The 20604-nt window shown below is 39.4% G+C and overlaps 1 protein-coding gene across 2 annotated transcripts in view; it reads right to left on the bottom strand.

Annotated features, from left to right (window-relative positions):
• The window catches only part of LOC311153864 (uncharacterized protein), a 28311-nt gene extending 9171 nt beyond the window's left edge, over positions 1-19140 (bottom strand). The window contains exons 1-7 of one of the 2 annotated variants that reach the window (XM_084205939.1): positions 18888-19140; positions 17825-17893; positions 12916-12949; positions 6008-6058; positions 4078-4155; positions 1140-1276; positions 467-586 (exon numbers count right to left, since the gene is read on the bottom strand). In XM_084205939.1, the coding sequence (XP_084062065.1) occupies positions 467-586; positions 1140-1276; positions 4078-4155; positions 6008-6058; positions 12916-12949; positions 17825-17893; positions 18888-18962 (564 nt within the window). In that variant the 5' untranslated portion in view covers positions 18963-19140. The remainder of the gene's footprint in view (positions 1-466; positions 587-1139; positions 1277-4077; positions 4156-6007; positions 6059-12915; positions 12950-17824; positions 17894-18887) is intronic. The other variant, XM_084205940.1, reaches the window with a different exon arrangement.
• Between the last annotated feature and the right edge of the window lie 1464 nt (positions 19141-20604).

Raw genomic sequence — 20604 nt, 5'->3', positions numbered from 1 at the left:
TTTTTAATTTTTTTTTTTACTTTACTTTTATGTTATGCCAACATAATTAAATTGAATTAAATTCGTCACACACATATATAGACTTCTGTAAATATAAATGAAATTTGAGAAAAAATTTGCTTACATTTGAGAAAATTTAGGTAACAAAAATTAAAAATTATTGAAGTAATAAAATTTCTGAATCACCGAATTCAGACTGAACAGTTTTCAATTTAAAACATCTAAAACCTTAGAAATATAAAGCTTTGGCTTTTTTCAGATTAATTTCAATACTACTGTTCTTTTCCCTGGATCTTTCAGGGTAACCTAAAGGTTAAGCCTTAGTTCTACTCACTACTGCACTGCCTAGAAACACACAGAAAATTTAACCAGCTTTGCCAGCAGTACTTTTAAAATTTACTCTATTAAACATAAATGCACTGATAAAAGACACATTAAGAGATACTTTGAATTTACTTCCAATTACCTTATACATTTTTAATCCTTCACTCTTCTCTAGCTCTCCTGCTATTCGTCTGAAAAATGAGACTTTGCATTCTTTTGCATCTGTTGGTTTTCTCCTCATTTTATCTGGAAATTCTTTAGACTGTAAACAAAAACAGCTTGAAAAGGTTAATATCAAAATTTATCACAATATTAAAAAATTTACACATTTCACCTTCTGTACAAGCTTCCAAAAGACTGGTAAACATTTATTTGAATATAATGAACTAATTTCTTCTCTGCACCATATCTACTCAAAATTTAAAGTTACTAAAGTAGTAGTGAAAACAAAAAATGGATACCATGCAAAGTTTGCTACCAGAAGGAAACACCCTCTATACCAAATCCAGCAATGCTATAGTCAGGCTGGGGAATAAAAAAGAATCCCATTGGTTTTGGAACCTGATCCTGAAAGCAATCTAAACACTTAGGAACAGACTTTGGAGCTGAAACAGGCAGCCCTGGACTGCACTGCCTCAACAGCCCACACCATCAGAGCTGTTAACATTGGCCTGACCCCGAGAGAGACAACTATACCAGTACTGGCAATTTATTACACAGGGTCTAAACTTCAAATGATCTAATTATTTAGAAAAAAAAAAAAAGGGGGGAGTATCATAAAGAAATTTTTATCAAAATGCATCAAAATTACTCACAATGTATTCTCTTCTGTGTTTATATCCACTAAGATGTTCTATCATAGGTGCCACTTCTGAATTACACCCACACAGCCTGCACTCGTAACGTGGTTCTCTTCTTCCTTCAAATCTGACTTCAACCACATGTTCTAAACCTGTAAAAGCAAGAGTTACAAATATCTCTATTTTACTACAGACTACTGAAACAAATGTATTCTTTACAATGCTGTTCATCAAATTCAAACTTATTATATGAAAATATTCAGTTTTCAGAATTTGACACTCCTTTGGGATCACTTCAACACTTCTATGGACTTATTACCCCATCAGCTAAATTTATCTCTTTCCAATATCTTATTCAAAGGAAATACACCATCTATGACAGATTTCAAAGCCCACCAAAAATATTTCATGCATCTTTACTCCTTTCTGGGATACTTTTTCAAGAAACTAAGAAAGAGAATGAGAATAGGAAATGCCCTACAAATATCTAGATTTAAAAACTGCATTTAAAAGACTTAGTCAAACATCATTCGGACAATATCCAAGTAAAAGCAGATGTAGGAAAGACATTAATCACTTCACAAAACTGAATCTTTCATAATCTGAAAATGTTCCATAAACTTTTAAGGATCACAAGAATGAAAATGGGAATATTCTTCATTTTTCCCAGAAATTACTGAGACAATTCCTTTAAAGTATTCAGCAAGTTTGAGGCTTCTTACCCAGCATGAAAAGTTTTATTCTGAAGAGCTTGAACATAATAAATTTAAAAGCAGTTTAAAACAAATAGGAAAATCCTGCAGCTGTTCCCTTGTGTCATAATTTCCAGTACTCTGTATTTGTGATGGGTTGATCCCAGCCAACAGCCAAGAACCACATAGCTGCTTGCTCACTCACATCCACACCCCTCAGCAGGGTGGGGAGAACACAGGAAGAACAAAAGCAACAAAACTCATGGACTTAAAGACTGCTTAATAAGTTAAGGAAAGAGAGGTAAAAAAACCCAAAAACCAACCAACATGCAAAAACCCATTGCTCACTTCCCCACAGGCCTCCCCACCTACAGTCTCTGAACAGCCACCTTGGAAGTTAAACCCTGCTTCCCTCATTCTTCTCTCTTGACCTCAAGTGTGTTTACTGAGCATGCCATTACATGGTACAGAATATCCTTTGTGCCAGTTTGGGTCAACTGCCCTGGATGTGCCACCTCCCAGTCTCTTGCCCACCCCCAGCTTATTCAAGGGTGAGGGCCCAGAATAACAAAACAGTCTTGATGCAGGTGCACTGCTCAGCAACAGGAAAAACCACTGGGGTGTCATCAAAACTTCTTCAGGCACAAATCCAAAACATACAGGCTGCTATGAAGAAATTCAATCCCATCTCAGACTTGCTACAGTATCATACTGCTAAATCTTAACTCTGAAAATAAATTATCACCAAATGAACTGAGAAGTGTTCGTGCAACCGAAGTGTTTTCTATTACAAATGCTCATAGTAAAGTATTCATGTTAAAAAGCCTAGCAATTAATTAGGTGGGGTAACTACAAGACAATGCACTAAACAGAAATTTTCTGCTAATACTAGGAAATTTGCTACTTAGGCCTTCATCAGAGAACCTATTTCTCTAAGCCACCATGACACACTTGGAACACTAAGGTCACTGACAAGCAGCCTTGCTACTCTCCTAAGGATTTCTAACCTAGCAGTTAGAAAGAATGCATTAAAATTAATCTCACTACTTCCAATACAGCCAAGGACAGTAAGGAAAAATATCTCACGAAGTAGAAACATCTGTATATCACACCAAAGCCACAAAGAACCACTACTGATGACAAGGCACCAGTGGCATGAAGTCCAGTTGGAGGCCAGAAGGTAGCAGTGCACCCCAGGGGTCAGCACTGGGTCCAGTCCTGTTCAAAACCTTCGTTAACAATCTGGATGATGATGCAGAGCACAACCTCAGCAAGGCTGATGATGACACATAACTGAGAGGGATGCAGATACACCAGATGGTTGTGCTGCCATCCAGAGGGACCCTGAGTGGCTGGAGCTGCGCTGACAGGAAGCTGAGGCAGATCAAGGGCAAGTGCCAAGGCCTGCATCCAGAGAACAAGCACCAGGGCATGCTGGGGGCTGGCTAGCCAGGAAGCACATTGGCAGGAAAAGACCTCGTGGAGACCAAGATGAAGATGAGCCAGCAAAGCCTGACAGCATTCTGGGTTGCACAAGGAGGAGTGCTGACAGCAGGCTCCACTCAGCACCAGTAGAGCCATTCCTGGAATGTTGTGTCAAGTTCTGGACTGCACAATACAAGAGACATGGGCATATGAAGGGCCTTGAAAATGACAATGGTACTAGAACATCTCTCCTATGAGAAAAGGCTGAGATACTGGAACTGTTTATCCTGAAGAGGAGAAGGCTCAGAGGGGGTCTCATCACTGTGTATAAATACTTGAGGTGAGGGTGAAAACAGGGAGCTGTTTTCAGTGCCAGGACAAGAGGCAATGGCACAACTGAAGCAGGAGATTCTATCTGAACATCAGGAAACACATTCTGACTGCATGGGTGACTGAGCACTGGAACAGATTTCCCTGAGACACTCTAGTTTTTCACGGGGGAGATTTTAAAAAGCCATTTGACATGGCCCCAGACAACCTCCTCTGGGACTTGAGCAGGGGTTAAGATCAGCATAGGCCCCTTCCAACCTCAACCATTCTGTGATCTGGAAGAAGCTGCTTTATTTAAATGACTCCTTCAGGAACAAATTAACAGTTAAGGAGGCCTTTATAATACCCAGTGCAATAAACTAAATTTAAAATGGTATGAGATAGGGAAGTTATTAAATACATTTACAGAAAATGAAACAGTAACGAAAATCCCACCTTTTATTTCAAAGGAAAGCCATCTGGTAACAAATTCAAAGGCATACAATTTATAAAACAAAAAACCATACCAACTAGAGGCTCTTCTCTTCTGGGATCATTCATAAAATCCTTCAGAGAGGTCATGTACCCTGTGAATGATCTCTTCACTGAAGTAAAAAATACACATAAAGAGACATTACATATAGTTTACACAAAATGTCTGTGATCTTAAAGGGGTTTCTAATGGGAGACTAATGGGTGACAAAATTCATTTGCACTCTGAAATGCATTAGGAAAACAGGCAAGACCTCAGTCCCCCACAGAAAAAGTCCAACACTTTCTCTTCCATAACAATTTTATACATAAGGATTTAACGTCTCAGAGAAAAAAACCAAATAAGCAAAACAAGACTTCTAACACAATTCAGTTTACTGAGGAAAGACACCAAGTTCACACACATAGTATGTCCCAGACTATGTCAGTTCTCATGAAAAAAGAAAAGCCATCAACCTCCTCCTCCCATCAAAAGCCTAACACTCCTACAGCATTCAGGGACTGCTTGTTTGGAGTCTTAAGTTCAAGAATTAAATTGCCTTAAGGCTAACAAAGAACACAACCTTCACTAAAACAGCAAATACCTTTTGAGCTCTGGGCAGCCCAAAGGCTGCACAGACACAGTCAGTATATTCCTGAGTCTGAACTAGCAGTGTTTCAATCAGGGCTCTATCTTGCTCCTCACTGAGTTTTAATAGCCTGGTTTTTGCTCTGCCTAAAACACTTCTAAAGCATTCCTGCTCAGCTTAGAACACCAGCAGAGATCAGCTAAATATACCTGCAAAACAATCTCAAAGAGACATTAAGTGTATTCACATGTTGGGCATTATAAAAGACCGTGACAAAGTGTTAAAAAACGTATTTTTAACCTGCAAAAAAAAAATGCAGAACTAGCTAATTACATATAACTGACCAATTAATTACATAAGAGTAATTAACACTGCTAGTTTCTTCAAATTGGAGCAAACAAGTAGAAACACCACAAGCATGGAACTGTAATTGTATTCTTTCCCACTAGGATGTCAGGTTATGGCTAAAAAACCTCAACCACAACTTCACAAAAAGAGGGATTCATTCTTAAATATTCATGCCACTAGAAATACACCTGTGCTGCCATCAAGTCAAACTCCAGGACTGAACACTGAGAAAAACTTCACTAAGTTGCACCATTCAGATGAAAAATCTCTTGCAATTTAACAGTGCTACAAAATACCTCGTGGGACACCTCCTGTCACAGCAACAATATGGCCCACTTTCACCAAAAGTTCACAGTCTTCTTAAAATCTGTGTTTTGGTGGGGTTTTTTTCACCTGAGGTGACATGCAGCAGTAGCATGTGACAGAGTCAACATATAGCAAGCTGGTGCCCAGTAATTCATCTCCACAGACAGACTTTCATCAACACTTAAATGCATGCATTTGTGTGCCTGTGCAGCAGCTCAGGGGATCTTTTGGACTTAAAATGGAAAGATGCACATAGAAAAAAGTTTCAGGTCTGGTCAAGGCAATGGCCATTTTCTTCTTGTTTCCTAACACACAACTAAATACTTTTGTCTTAGTATCATCTTAATAGCAAGCAACCCATGCTGCTCTTGGTTTATATGCTTTTGGTTTGTCATACTTTCACTGTACACTGAGCATGCTGCAAATCTTTTTATTGACAACTTCACCAACTAAAAAAATACTAGCTAGGTTCACTATGATATTGTCAGATAATCATGAGGACAGAAACTATGTCTCAAGTTTGAAAGTCTTTCTGTAAAAATACTTGTAACTTCATATTCTCCTAAGATCTTTTTTTTACATAAATTAACCAGTGCACAGCAGAAAAGCTATGGTCCAAATGTCTGGCAGCTTGCACTGCTTCGTCCCAGACCATAATAAAATTACCTGCTTTAGTCACCTTTGAAATAAAACACTGATTTCAAAGTTACATCTGAAAAAGGCATCATTTATATTCAGCTACCTCGTCTGAGCACTCGGTACTTCATCGGAACTTGGATTAGAGCTGAAGAACCTAGAAGAAGAGTTTGACAGTCAGATTACTTCACATTTGCTTTTATTAAGTACTTAGTATTACAGATATTACACATATTACAGTATTGCACATATTACAGAATTGAACAATTATCTTCATTTTGCAGTTTCATATAGGCTCAGTACTCCATCTTGATAGTTTTTTAACTTCATTGCTCTAAGTCTCCAATTCGACTCCCCTTCTCCATCAACACAAAATACCAAACACACTAATGTCACAGAAACCATAATATTCCATGCTTATTTGATTTTTGAGTGCTTTTCATATTGGATACTTATTTTAATTATTTTAACTATTCAATATCATTTTCCATTTCCAACAATCAGTGTTCCATGTATCCAACAAAAGCTCCTGGTCTAAATAATCAGAGTCTAATCACAGTCCCAGACACAATTAATACAGTCATTAACAGGGATCTGTATCTATTTCTAATCACTCACTGGTTCAAAGTGAAGGTTAAGGTGTGCACTTACACTCCTGTTGGAATTTCTCCCTTGCCCCCCTCTCCCTCAAATCCACAGACACATGCAGACCACCTTTAATGATGTTGTCAGTGTTTTGTAAGTCACAACAATCAAGATTAAAGTAAGGTAATACATTTATACTTATTTGATGGGAAAAGTGAAAGTTAAATGATTAATTATTTGCACACATAATTCCTAGTTTTGAAGTAAAAAACTTTTCTACAGTCATGGCAAACACATGTTGCACACATGATTTTTTTTCCTTTTTCTGCATAAGACAGGGAATTAAGAGATAATATCAAAGGTGTAAATCAAATAAAATCAAGGTTACAAACATTTCGCAAACAACTCTCCAATATTAACATAAGGGAAGGGGTATGGGAAAGCATATCTCCCCTGATTCCTTAAAATAAATCATGCATATTTTTCAGTTAAAAGCTTCAAAGTATCTGGTAGCAAGAAGATCCCCAGGCATTTTGCAAGTACAACAATTACTTAATGTCAAAATCATTCAATTAGTGTCTAAAGCTCAAGTTCAGATTCTGGATCCAGCATGTACAGACAACATGGCCATGCTGTATGATACCAAAAGGCTTATGTGAAAAAGTGCTTTATTTAGTTTACTTTTAGGAACAAAGTGAATTTACAGAGAATTATACTAAAAGCAGTTCTCAGCACATTCTGCCCTAACATGGTTAGAGTTTACAAAAATGGTCAAGCTAAAAATCAAGCTGTAGCTGCTGCTACCACCAAAGGTAGCAGATAGGGGGATTAAAATTTTTTTAAGTATAAAAACGAAAAAGCTTTAAGTAAAGATCATTGTTGCCCACAGATGTTTAACAAAGCAGTTTTGATCTCGAAGACTCCCCCATTCAGCAACAGCAGGTTTCCAGGCTAACATTTAATTCACACTTACTAGCCACATGGCTTTGTAATGTTATCAATAATATATTTCTTAAGCATATCAAAACAATCAAAACAGTATTTTCTCTAAAGCATACCAGAATGATCAATGAGTTGAAAATCAGCTGTTTTGTCAGGTTCAATGGGAAACAATCAACAAAGCAGCCTCCTGGTGTACAGTAAACAGCAGAATCCCCCAAAGAGCAAATTCCAGGGCCCACAACGATGCATCCCCAGCCAGATTACTGATGTTGGCATTCATGAAACACCCTCAAAAAATTCACAGGCAACAGTCATTTAGGGGACACAACTGATACCACAGCTTCAGCTCAGCAGGACCTTGGGTACACTGAAGTACTGCACAAGCAGCTCACGGCAGAGTATCTTATCCCCCATTATCAGGGACTTGTAAGGATGACTACTATCACCCCTGTACAGTTCAAGGGGGATGCAGAGAAAGCAGAGGGGGCCCAGCAAAATGGCAAATTTATGAGAACAGGCTCGGGAGCTGGACTTCTTTAGACTGGCGGAGATAAGAGGAGACATAATAGCATGGATACTTGACTAGCAGCTAGAAAATGTCCAGCCCCGTGGGAACCTGACAGAAGCATTAAAAAGTAGCAGCCAGGAATAGCTGCTTCAGGTGCAAAGATTAGATATTAGGATAAAATTACTCTTTGAACAGAGGAGCAACTGCAGATGGATTAAACACAGGTAGAAGACTCTGTGCCTGTGAAGATGCTCAACGATTCAGCAAGTGATGATCCAGCACTGACTGTAGTCTTGCTTCAGTCAGGAAGTTAGGAAATCACCTAATCAGTCTCAGGAAATCTCTTCCATCTGATTATTTAGTAAGAACTATTTTCCAAATACTAGCTATGCACATGAACAAAAAAAACCAACAAAAACAACTCCCCAAAAAACCCTTTCCTTTGAATATTCAATTACAGAGCGCTGACCATATAAAAGGTGGAGAACAAAGAAACATCTGTTTATGTATTTGCAATACACACACATTCCTAATGACTGCCAGAAATGTAACATCCATGTTTCAAAACAAAAGGGCAGTTTCAGACACTGTCAATTCAGCTACTCAGCAACAACAAGGATGTCCCAAGCTCAGCACCAGATTCCCTTCTGAGTACAAAGGTGAAGTGCACAAACACGCCAGATTCCACCATGCTGAGGAACGCCCCAAGACAAAAGTAGTAAGGGTGTTGAAATAGTGTTCCACCTTATACTTCTATTATTATGGCCTCTGAAACATTTTCTCTTCTAGTCTGGAAGTGAGAATAGAACTTCTAGGCTTTTCCTTTGAAGATTCAGCAGTAGATTCACATTCAAAAAACACATCCTTATCCACGTTTGACACTGAGCATGGAGGGACATGTTAAAACATATTAATTTCTTAACATATTAAGCTGTAATGCTGATCAGGATACTGGTATGTTTATCATTGGTGAACACGAGGCAGAATCCACCACATTTGTGCCTTCACTGGAGGAAGAACTTGTCTTCAGTGCTGTTTAGTAACTGCAGCTTATCTTCAGACTGCATTCTTCTCCTCGACTCCATGTTTTACAGAACAACCATAATGAAGCTTTCTTTATTCATGGTGCAATTTACAGGTTTAAAGTTGAAGGGTATAGATGCAGATTAGTAGATCCAGCAGCTAAAAACATAGAACATCCCTTACTGCACTTTTCATTTGTATTACTGTAAGATCAGGACAAGCTACCTCTGCACCATAGTGCAAGAAAAATTCCCCAGGCTGTAAAAAAAAAATTCATGAATCCACTCCTCTGTGCCATATTCATTTCACCAATAAAGCTAGGCAGCCCTTACAGGGCTTTAACAGGGCTCATACTCTGTATTATACCTCTTGCTTGAGCTAATAGTAGTAAACCACTGCATTTTGCTACTGCCCAGTAAACGTTTGCCTATGTGCATATTGGCATTGCCCCATCATTTAGTGCCTATTCCTCAAAGCAAAAATCTTTTTAAACTTTTCTATTTTGGCCAATAGACCCCAAGGAAAAAGAAATGTTCATTCCCCTCCACTCCTTATCCCTGAACACATGGGCAACTGCCTTAAAAAAGAGCTGAAAGAAGTATTCCATCTGTCCAATCACATCACTGTACAAAGGAATCACATGACTGAAATTCATGTACTCAGGTGTGCTTTGACTTAAGACTCTTAGTAAAGTCCCAGAACTTCAGCATCTTCTATTTCCACATCTTCCATTATGTTGCTTTCCTCTGAACTGCTGAAGAGGGAAAAAAAAAAAAAAGCCCAACACAAAAAACCTAATAGATCCAATTCTGTCATTACCACAAAAATAGCTTGTGGATAGTTTTGCCATATGGAAACTCTCACAGTAATGTGATGGAGAAAGTCATTTTTCTTACAGGAAATGGAACTCCTCCAGAAACAAACATCTGGAATCGGACGCATTTCCTCACTTAATTGACTTTGAAGTCAACATGATTGTACAGTCACACAGGTTACATACACTCACCACTTGTGGATTATCAAGTAATTTTTGGTGGGTTCAGAAAGGATACATGGCACAGCCCATTTGGAAACACTCAGAATCCAAATACTTAGTATTTTTAAACTTTGGTTTACAAATGGCAGGTGCTTGTTTTATAAGGAAGGTGTTCTCCCTACTGACAAAAGAACTTTTTTTAATTCTGCAGCAAGGAAGAAAATGCAGATATTGGTGTAAAACATTCTAAATATGTCAAGCCTCATCCTCTAAAGTACCTTTTCCTTCTTAGACAGTGTACATTTCAGATACTTGTCAGGTATCATCCCGAATTAGTTCCAAGAAAACTCATCCTTCACTTTCACATCATTTTTTTTCCTGGCTCTTTGAACTCCAGCTCTGAACATGCTGTCACATTTCAATCTCACTGGAACATTTGATAGCATGAACATTAGAACAAGATTGCAGATCCAGCAACAATAACAAAAGCATTTCATTAATTTATATACAGAAATTAAATCAGATTCAAACTTTACATTGTGCATGGAAAGTATGGATTTTTTAAAATTAGGTGCACTTTCACAAAACTTTACTAAATTTAATAATTTTTGTTCATGCTTACCTCACAGGTCTACAAACAGTAAAAAAAAAAAACCAAACAAAAAAAAAAAACCAAAAAACCCCAGCTATTTAAAATGAAAAAATAAAGGCTAGATAGATTCATAATTATTCTTTTGTATCAGTGACAAAGCACAATGAATTTACTGGATCTGCTGGACCTAGAAGGAGAATTATTTATATAACTGGTAATATGTCCAGTTCAGAAAGTTCTACATACATACTGATTACATAATTCTGCACTGTAGTTCCCAACACCTCTGAAAAGCTACTTAAGAAAAAAGCTTTTCTACTTTTAAAAAAACCTAAAGCAGCACAACTGAAGCATACAAATAAATTTCATTACATCAAATTTCAGCCTCTTTGGACAAATAAACCCTACCAGCGGCTTGCAAATTGACCTCCCACATCTTGATCTTCAGTGAAGTAGAATGCAATAGACAGAGTAGAAAAAAGGAGACATCAATTGTATTAAAAATAGTTTTTTATTAGAAGTAAGTTTCTGATCACTTAAAATGACTCCTGAGGCAAAGAACTTTCTGGATAAAAGCATATCATGCAATGCTTCTGACACGTGGTACCCTGGGATGTTGAGACTCCTCCAGAATTCACAGCTAACTTGCTTACCAAAGCTTCTGAATTCTTCATTAATTAGATATTTTGACTTCTTGTTCTGCAGGACACATCCCATTTGAAATATTCCAAATCATGACATTTCCAAAGATACAGTACTTGTAGCATGCACACATTTTTAACCCACGGATTAATTCTTAATTCTCCATGGAACACACAGACATACAGCACAGTTTTCTAAAACTGTACATACAGCACAGTTTTCTAAAGCCATAGGTCTTTGCAACAGGCTCCTGCACTGCACCATTCTTTTCACAGCCTTGCTGCCACAACTTCTGTCCTCTTATTCAAGTGACACTTTCTGCCACATGCATCACATACATTATTCCTCCAAAACCAGATTTCATGATCTTGAAGAAAGAACCTCTCCACTTAATGAGTATTATTTTTAAGGATCATTTCTGACACAAAATTCAAAGAAATCTGTAGAAAGTGTCTTCCACTAAAAGCCCTTGACCAGAGCCACACAAATCTGTTCTTGTTGCTGAGGTGTAAATACGATTTTGTAGCGCTTGAATCCATTGGACTTTGAGAAGACTTGAAAGTTTTCACAACTCCTCAAATTCTGTCAGAGAGCTTCGTTACCATACAGCAGTCACGGGTGCTGAGGCAAAATCTCCTAACTGTTCTCACACTTGAATGACATGTCTTGCACTAATTCCCTCCTCAGCACAAAACCCCAAGAGCAGCTAATGAAGCTCAGTCTCGTAGGAAAGGGCCTCTGACCAGTATTTTTCCAGATCTATCTTGTGTGTTGATTCTTCAGGGTCCAGCAAGTGGTGAGCTCAGCCTGCAGCACTTCCCTCAGTCCAGGACTGACACCATCACTCTTCCCTGTGCAGATGTGCGTCTTCAGGCACCTCTGATCAACTTGGTTCAAAAAGGCTGAGAGGTTCAAAAGACACTGGGGAACAGATGATAAAGGTGGAATGCAAGCCTTGCTTCTTGGGAGAACAGGCTAAGAAGATAAAATAGAAGTGAAAGACTTGTTTCTTGTGTGACTCACTATAACCATTTTGGTTTTTAACAATCTCATTGATTTTTATCAGTATTCCCACATCTGCTTATACCTCTGCTTCCTGAACGTCATCATAAGTAGCTTTACAACAAGATTTTCATTTCCACTGAGAGCTAGGTATACACCACATTTCCAGCCTTTCACCACAACTCTTACTTGCATTGACACATGACAGTCTGGATTCACATTCTCAGCTTCTGGGGGGAAAGACACCCCAACAACTGAATTCACCTTGAATACATCTTTGCTCCTCCAAGTCCACTACAATAAAGAGAGGCAGAACATTCCTGTGATGCAGCCAAGCAGCTTCAGCACTGGTAGAGATGCATCTGCAACAGTGCTGTGTTAGCCTGCTGATTTAGCTTCTCAGCATTCTGCCTGAAGCTCAGCAGTGAGTGCATCAAGCTGATAGACAAATAGGAGACAGTTTAGCCTGAGAAGGTGAGAAACTAAAACACTGACTATACATCCCTCCACTAAACAGATATATAAATATTTATATGTGAAAAGACATAACTAAAGTTTCATACTCTAAAACAATTCTTTGTCAGCAGTTCACTAGACAAATCTCAGAAGAATGTTCAGCATATAAAAACAGAGACATATAAATTGGCAAATGCAAATGCCTGAACTATTAGAAAAGCAACAAAACAGTAAATCCCCAAGCAATATCTATCCTAGGAGGCTGGAAGAAAAAAGTATTATACTTACAATAGAGATTCCTGCGTCTCAGGGCTTTCTCTTGCTTTAATTATGAAGATGCAAGTCATCCCAAAATAGAATAAGAAAAATAAATTAATGTGCTGCATCATTTGAAGAAAAAACCCAGCACTTCTGGAGAAGCCTTTGCAGATTAATTTCATTACAGGCCAAAGTTTCCATTGTCAAACAGGAAAAATTTGAGCCTTTATGATTGTCTGCAAAAGCTGGAAGTACTGACAGAGCTGTACCTACAGTTAACACAAGGTTACTTTCAAGAAAACCCTGTTATTTAGTGAAGTTTTAAGGGATGATTATGGCTTGAAACACATCTGACGGATGCCAGGAAAACCATACAATTATAGGTCCTAAGTTTTCAGAAGGAATAGTTCCAACAACAACAACCACCAAAAAAAAGACCACACACACAAAAAAAAAAAAAAAACACAAAAAAACCCCAAACCTTACCCCAAAAGGAAAAACTAACTGAAAGCAGCTCCCCCACCACTTTCTGAGTGGATTTGGTTAAACCTTAAGGCCAGCCAAATCTCAGGAAAGATCATTTATATCATGAAGAACAGGAAAAGTGTCTTTCACTGGCTGAATCCAGAACAGATGATAGCTTTTTGGCAGAATCTAAAGAAAAGAAGAACTTAAATTTCTATTTAATAGCTAAAGCAATCCTGACTCATTTTGACAATTTTCTGGCAAGTAAACACCAACTTGTCATTTACAAGAATGGAACAATAGTGGGATCACTCTACCACTACAGCAGCTGTCTGTCCAGAGCAGTCCACGGAGTTAAGTGCTGTATTTTCAATATTCAGTGCCATGGAAGAGATGCTGGACATGGGTGTGGCAATTCAACAGGAAGAAAGACTGATACAATAGTTAATTGTCTGAGAAGCCAAGTAGCTGTACTTTTGTGTCAGCTTTAAATAAGGAAGTTACCCAAGTCCTTGTACTGACACAGGCAGTGGACAGTTTTGTATCAGTTCAGCAGGGTTTCATAAGCTTAGAAATACAGACACAGTGTTCCTCACAGTTATGCTGCTCCAAGTGCTTTTGTTACTCATTCTCCAGTTTCACAACAAACAGCTGCTAATACCAAGCTTTTCAGACAAGCACAGAAAACATTAGCAACGGTGAGCTGCTATTCAAAGAGAATTTCCTCTATTTTCAGACAATTACCCTTGACTGCACCTGGTTTGCTGCCTTTGTTAATATTAGAAATGCAGTTTCACAACTGAAGCTAAAGGGTCCATTTTACTGGTGATCCCTGTTACTAGATCAGGAATTAAGATTCTCACACATTAGGTAAGAAATTTATTCTCTGTTCTGGTTCAGGGATTGCAACAGCTGTTTTTGAGCTAAGACTGTGAAAAGTTAGAGTAATTTTTGGCAAAGTGTCTAACTTTGAGAAGCCAAAACTCAAAAACTACTGGTTTTAAGGGTTCAAACCTTCTGGGCACATGGTAGTCTGTATGAGCTACTGCATAAAGTAGTTGCCCGCACAACTGAAATTAAAAGGTTATTTAACAGAACAGTTTCAAGTGCATAGTTAAGTATTATATGAATACAATTTAGTTTTTCTTAAACATATATAATCTTTAAATATATCAGTTAGATATACAAGGATGGAAATGCATGGAAATTCTACTTATTTTAATTCTGCAAGCTTATAATAAGCAAATCAAGTTTTGGGGTTTTGTTTGTCTTCAGTTTGGTTTTTCCACTCAAAAGAAATCTCCACAAAATAAAGTTTCTCTGCAGAGAAACAGAACTAACAGAAGATAAGCTGCAGAAAACAATGGCATGCTTTTTGGGACCAAATATAAACAATGCAACAGCAAGATAATTTTCCTGTAACTAGCTACACTAGCATTCCAAGTATCAACACAAGTATGTATGACTGAAATGTTTAAACAGCAATGGTTGATTTTACTGCCACAAAAAGGACAGAAAAGTTGTCTGCACATCAGGTATTTCAACCACAGTTTCTGACGCACAACAATCAGGGGTAAGAGAGAAGAAATGAGAACACTGAAATGATGAAGACAAAGGCTAACAGCTCTCTTCACAGATTTGAACATTCCTTGTTTCTAAAGAGCCTGCAGAGTCTTTAATATAGATTTTTCTCCTTTTGGGACGTGGGAAGCATTTCTACCTATCTAGCTCCAGACTTGAAGGGAGGGTAAGAAAATTTGAATCTTTGATAGAACCACAATAATCTTCAGCTGTGTTTGAAACAGCTCACAAAATAAGCAGTCCTCTTCTGATGCCATACCTGCAAAGGGCTGATCAAAACACATGGAAAAAAGATGTTCCACTGTAGGATCTCCCTAGCAAACTGAGCTACAAAACTAATGCGTACGTACAAAACCAGAAAAAATTATATCACATACCACCATATTCCAAGTATATACAACGCAGGTGTGTTTTATCCCAAAAAACCCTAGATTTTTCCTCAGCTGTGGAAAAAAAACCAGAAAGGCCAAACAAATCCTCCTTTCATGCATGATATCCCCCACTACTCTCACAGGCTTGGTTAAATTAAAAGCATTAGTAAATTTATACTAAATGTTGTTTTCTAAACATTTTAAAGTAATGGCTAAAACTAAAATTCAACTGTTTTTCAAAGTACCCAATACCAACCAACTCCAATTTTCAGAGTCATGAATTATACGCACATCTATGAATATTTTGGCTAATTCACTTTCTACAACTCCCCATCCCATTAATACCTGTTCTGCAATGAACCACAAGACCCCATAATTATGCTACTATACACAGCACTCAATGCACAAGGTACACACAGCCTAGTACTGTCATCATCCCAGCCACACAATCCTTTGGCCATCGGCACGCTTTTGACAAGAGTCTGGCTTTATGAACTAACAGCACTAGAAAAAAATTAGAGATAAAACAAAGGTATGCAGAAACAATCTAATTAAATATCTTATGTACCTATTCAAAAACCAGAATAACCAAACTACCCAGGTGGGGGGGGGGGGAAGAGAGATAAAATAGCCATGTACACTGAAGGTCAGCTGAAGTAATCCCACAAATCTGTCAGACAGCCACGTTTTACTACTGCAGCTACTCAAAATAACACATTTTACTTTGAGCAGCTATAGGAAACACAGGCCAATTTTATACATATACCACATGCTTACATTTGTTTCTTAATGACTCTCCTTCTGCTGAAGGGCTTTGTCTTGCATTTTGGAACACCTTCCAGCAACAGACAAGCAGACTATCTTTAACAATTCCATTTTAAAAATAAATGGGCAACTGATTTAAAAAAGGCAATCTGACTGAAGTCATAAAAAATGGCTGATGGATTGGTCAGGCTAGTAGTGTGGTTTAGGAAAAGAACTACTACCTTCTCTTCATTTTGTTGCATTTTCAGGACATCCTTTGGTATTATTTTGAAAAGGAACTCCTACAGTAAGGAACAAACTAAGAGCTATTCGCTATCTACACCTACCCTGTATTCACTGGAAATATAGGCTCTATGTTTCTATTATAGTTACTGTAGTTACATAATAACAATAGTTATTATACAGTTATATAGTTACTCCTACAGCAATGCCACTGACCACGACTCCACACCCAATAAAAATCCAGTTTTCAACCTGTCCTACTTTTGTCCACTCTCAGCTCAAAGATCTCACTGACACAAGAAACTCTGAGATTTAGCTCAGCATACATCCAAGCGTGAAACAGAAGGAAAACTATATGCAGATTTTTTAAGAAAATAAATGCTGAGTTTCCTACTTTTGAAGGAAAAACCAGCAATAACTGGATTGCTAAGAAGGTTAGCTAAGGGAAAAAAAAAAAAAAGAAACAACCACAAAAGCAAAGGAATTCTTTGCATCAGCAGGAACATTTGGTAGGACATGAAAAATACAGCTGTACACTTCTACTTGATCAATAGGGAACAAGAAGACTCAATCCTGTGGAGATAAAAAAAGGGTTGGAGAAAGCAGAGCCACGGACTCAAATAAGAATCAATGCTATTAAAGTGATCAGCAAATAGATAACAGAATACTATTAATCTGTCTCAATAGCAAAGAGATGGGGAGATGCCCCTCATTCCCGAAAAAAAGGGCACACCATTACTTGAGATAGGCAGTTTTGCTGTTAGACACTATTGTTCCAGGAAGAATAAAGTGTCATTACATTAAGAAAACATCAGAGAAGGCTCTTCAGTGCCACAACAACACAAACTGATGGCAGCAAAGGAGTACAGACAACTGAGTTATGTCTCACCTTTACAGACTGACAACGTGGCAGAATTTTAACCAATCATCAGCCAATCAACAGCCAAAGGTTCGGTCACTCAACATTTGTAAAAGCCTCATCTCTAAACACACCATCACGGAACGGTGCCTAATTATTTAATGCTTTTGCCTATTTTGTGCTTAAACCAGGGAGCTGCTATTATGATGCTTCAAACGAACGCAAGTGTCAGACTTGATAGTTAAGCCTATGTAACTCCTTCAGGAAATCAGGACTGGTGTTACTATCAAAGTAAAGAGGAAGCTCATTTTATTCAAAGTACAGGTGAGGTATATAGACTTGGAAGACAAAACAGTACTTTCACCAACTGCATCCGAAAACAGAAAGTTGAATTCTTTCACCACTTGTGGCTTTCGTGTCATTGAAATGTTAATTTCACAATTAGCACACATCTACCTTTAGGTATGACTGATGTTTCAAGTTTCGTGCTGCACAAAGCAGAGTTGAGAGATTCCCACCTCATCTTTTTCTTGGAATATTTCAAGCAAGTTACTGTTACAAGTCTACCAATAAATTAGATAAGCACTTGAAGCCGTGTGAAATCAAGTACTGAACTTGCAAGAGTCCTGGATTTAAGACTAAATCTGCATATACATTTAACATGGAAAAAGTTTACCTTCCTATGCTTTGCACCACGGTAGTGTGACTGAAGACTTAAAGCGCACATACAGTAAATTTTACAAACCTGAAAGAGAAAAATTGAAAGCACAGCTTCAGTTATGCTACGAATTTTCTGCCTTTGGTGAATTATAAATATGAAATACACCCGTTCCTACAGAGGAATTGTGCAATTCTCACGGTCTTCTCTGGCTCAAACAGTACAGTTTGTATGATTTTTAGGAGAGCAGCTTACCACTAAAATGTCCAGAAATAGTATGCAAACCTGTTCAAACAATACTTAAACATATGTTTAAAAACCAGGTGGCAAAAAGTTTTTACGAGCCTCCCCCTTCTCTGATACCAGTACTTTCTGAATTCTTAGTTTTCTAAAGTTTTCCAAGCTGGAAAGGCAGCAAAAAGGGATGAGCGTGCAGTGACTAGAAAGGAACAGAGGCAAAATTACGCCCTAGAATAACTGCAGCTCCCTTCATTGTTCATTCGCAGCTACGTTAAAGGGAGCAGAAAAACAATGGAGGAAGGCACATGCATTTCATTAAGATCCACAGACACGCATATACCGTTGCAAAAATTAAAAGACGACAATAGAGATGTACAAATATGTCCTCCTATCTTTAGCTTTTAAAAAAGCGACGACTAATGCATGCTAGTATTGTCTTTCCCTTACGTTCTGTCGCAGAAGTTGAACAAGCCACAAAAAACCAGCCAGCGCTACAAAAACACCGCGGGACTGACAAATTTACCGCGTTCTGACCCGGAGCTGCAGCTTTTAGAGATGAACGAGCTTTCGCGGCCCCCTGTCAGAGACACGCAGCCGAGATTGGAAAGGCTGCAATTGAGAACCATTCCCCGCACCCACGACTGCCGAAGAACGACCTGAATTCACCGAACCCAGCTCTCCCAGGGACCGGCCACGCTGCTCCCCGCGTTGGAGCCCCCCTGGCTCCCAGGCCTGCCCACCACGCCCGGCTCGGCTCCCCACGGCCGGGAGCGCCGTTCCCACTCCCCGCACGCCTCACAGAGCCTGCCCGGGCTGAACACCCACCAAAGACCCCACTCACATCGCAGTAAAAGAGTTTTTTCTCGGGCTCCGCTTTGCCATCTTCTGCCTTAACTTCCTCAGGCACGGCGCTCATCCTGCACGGCCGGGAAAAAAAATAGAAACAAAAAAAAACCCCAAAACCCTCTTGTTCACGCGGTGTCTTACAGCGACCAGGTGAGGGCCGGGGCCACGCCTCCGGCGGACGGGCTGGGTTATTATTTCGCTATTAAAGCGCTATTGTTTTATTCCGTGGATCACCGCACATCTCCCACCCCCGGCGCTGCCCCAGAGAATCCGGGAGCTCGCGCCCGCCTCGCCCCCCACAGCGTTCGTCACTTCCGTCAGCGCCACAGCCACGCCCCCGGGCCGGCCATCGGCAGGCAGCCGCTCCCCTCGGCCAATGGGGAGCCAGCGTCGCGCCGCGCGCCCGGCAGCAGGCCACGCCCCCCGTGCCCGGCCTGGATCCCTCCGGCGCGAGGGCGAACCGGGATGGGCCGGGCCGGGGCGGGAGGCCGGGGGCAGGCCGGGATGGACGGTGGGCCCGTCCAGGAGGAACCCCGGGAGCCGGTCCCGGAGAGGATGCTGGGCCCAGCTGAGGCCAGGAGAGGATACTGTAACCGGTTCAGACCGCGGTGGGTGCCTGGACCTGTTTAGGATGGATACTGGGGCCAGTTCAGGTTCGGGGTGCATACTGGGACCTGTCCAGAGTGAGAGAAATGCGTATTTTATGATTGGCTTTTCGCAAATATTAAAAGGAATATTAATTTTCCTAAGTAGTGTGTTAAATATCGTTTTAGGTTATTACAAAGTGTTAAAATAGAAACTTTTCTATGTAAGATACTTTTTTAAAAGAAAGGAATCGCGGTGTGATAGCAGCCACAGGACACCTAAATCTTTCAGAGAAAGAGAATGTATTGCTGCATTATGTGAAATGCAAAGCTGTGTTTCGTGTCAGGTACAGACAGGCAACGTGTGTATTTGTGATTGTGATCTGTGTGGACACCGACCATGGGACAGCTGCGAATTCTAATAATAACAGAGGAAAGTAAAGCATGGAAGAAGGCCTTTGAACCTAGCCTGTGTTTGCAATTAACCTTGGTAGATTTAGGAGTATTTGAATTAAAGCGTTAAGGGTGTTGCTCTTTGCTCGTAGTCAGGCCTTAAAGAGTGCTGCAATAATAACCTTTTGAAGTATAATTTTAGGATATTGCTTGTATCCTTGAAACTATAGCTTTGGAATGTATAGAAAGGAAATATGCTTATCTCATGCCTTAACAAAAGCAAGAAAAACAGCTTGAGAATGGAAGATGGACATCATCTCAAGGATTTATAATTTCGACCAAGGCAAGCTGGACACCACTGTTATGAGATTTATAGTCATTGTAATTAAAAAGGTGGACCCACATCTGGGGAGCTGGACTTCACCAGATGGGATTAGTCCTTATTCTTGCGGAAACTGGACCAGCATCTTGGAAACCACCACCACCACCATCTGGAGATCCTCCTTTTTGGGACGCATCCTGAAGAAAAACTAAATCGAATGGTGTATAGAATTGTGATGTAAAAATTGGAAATAGAAACTGCTGATGAGTAAAAAACTTGGAATAGAAACTGCTGAGAAAGCTTATGAGTACCCCTATAAATACCTGTAAGCCCCAAATATCGGCGTGCAGTTGGAGGGAAAACTTCCCCCACCATACCCAGCACTGTGTTGCTCATACTGTACCATATTAATT

The sequence above is a fragment of the Fringilla coelebs genome, assembly GCF_963513975.1.
Source record: "Fringilla coelebs genome assembly, chromosome: 1".
Lineage (NCBI taxonomy): Eukaryota > Metazoa > Chordata > Aves > Passeriformes > Fringillidae > Fringilla > Fringilla coelebs.
The sequence above is the reverse complement of the archived record's forward strand: the minus strand, read 5'-3'. Positions and strand labels throughout refer to the sequence as shown.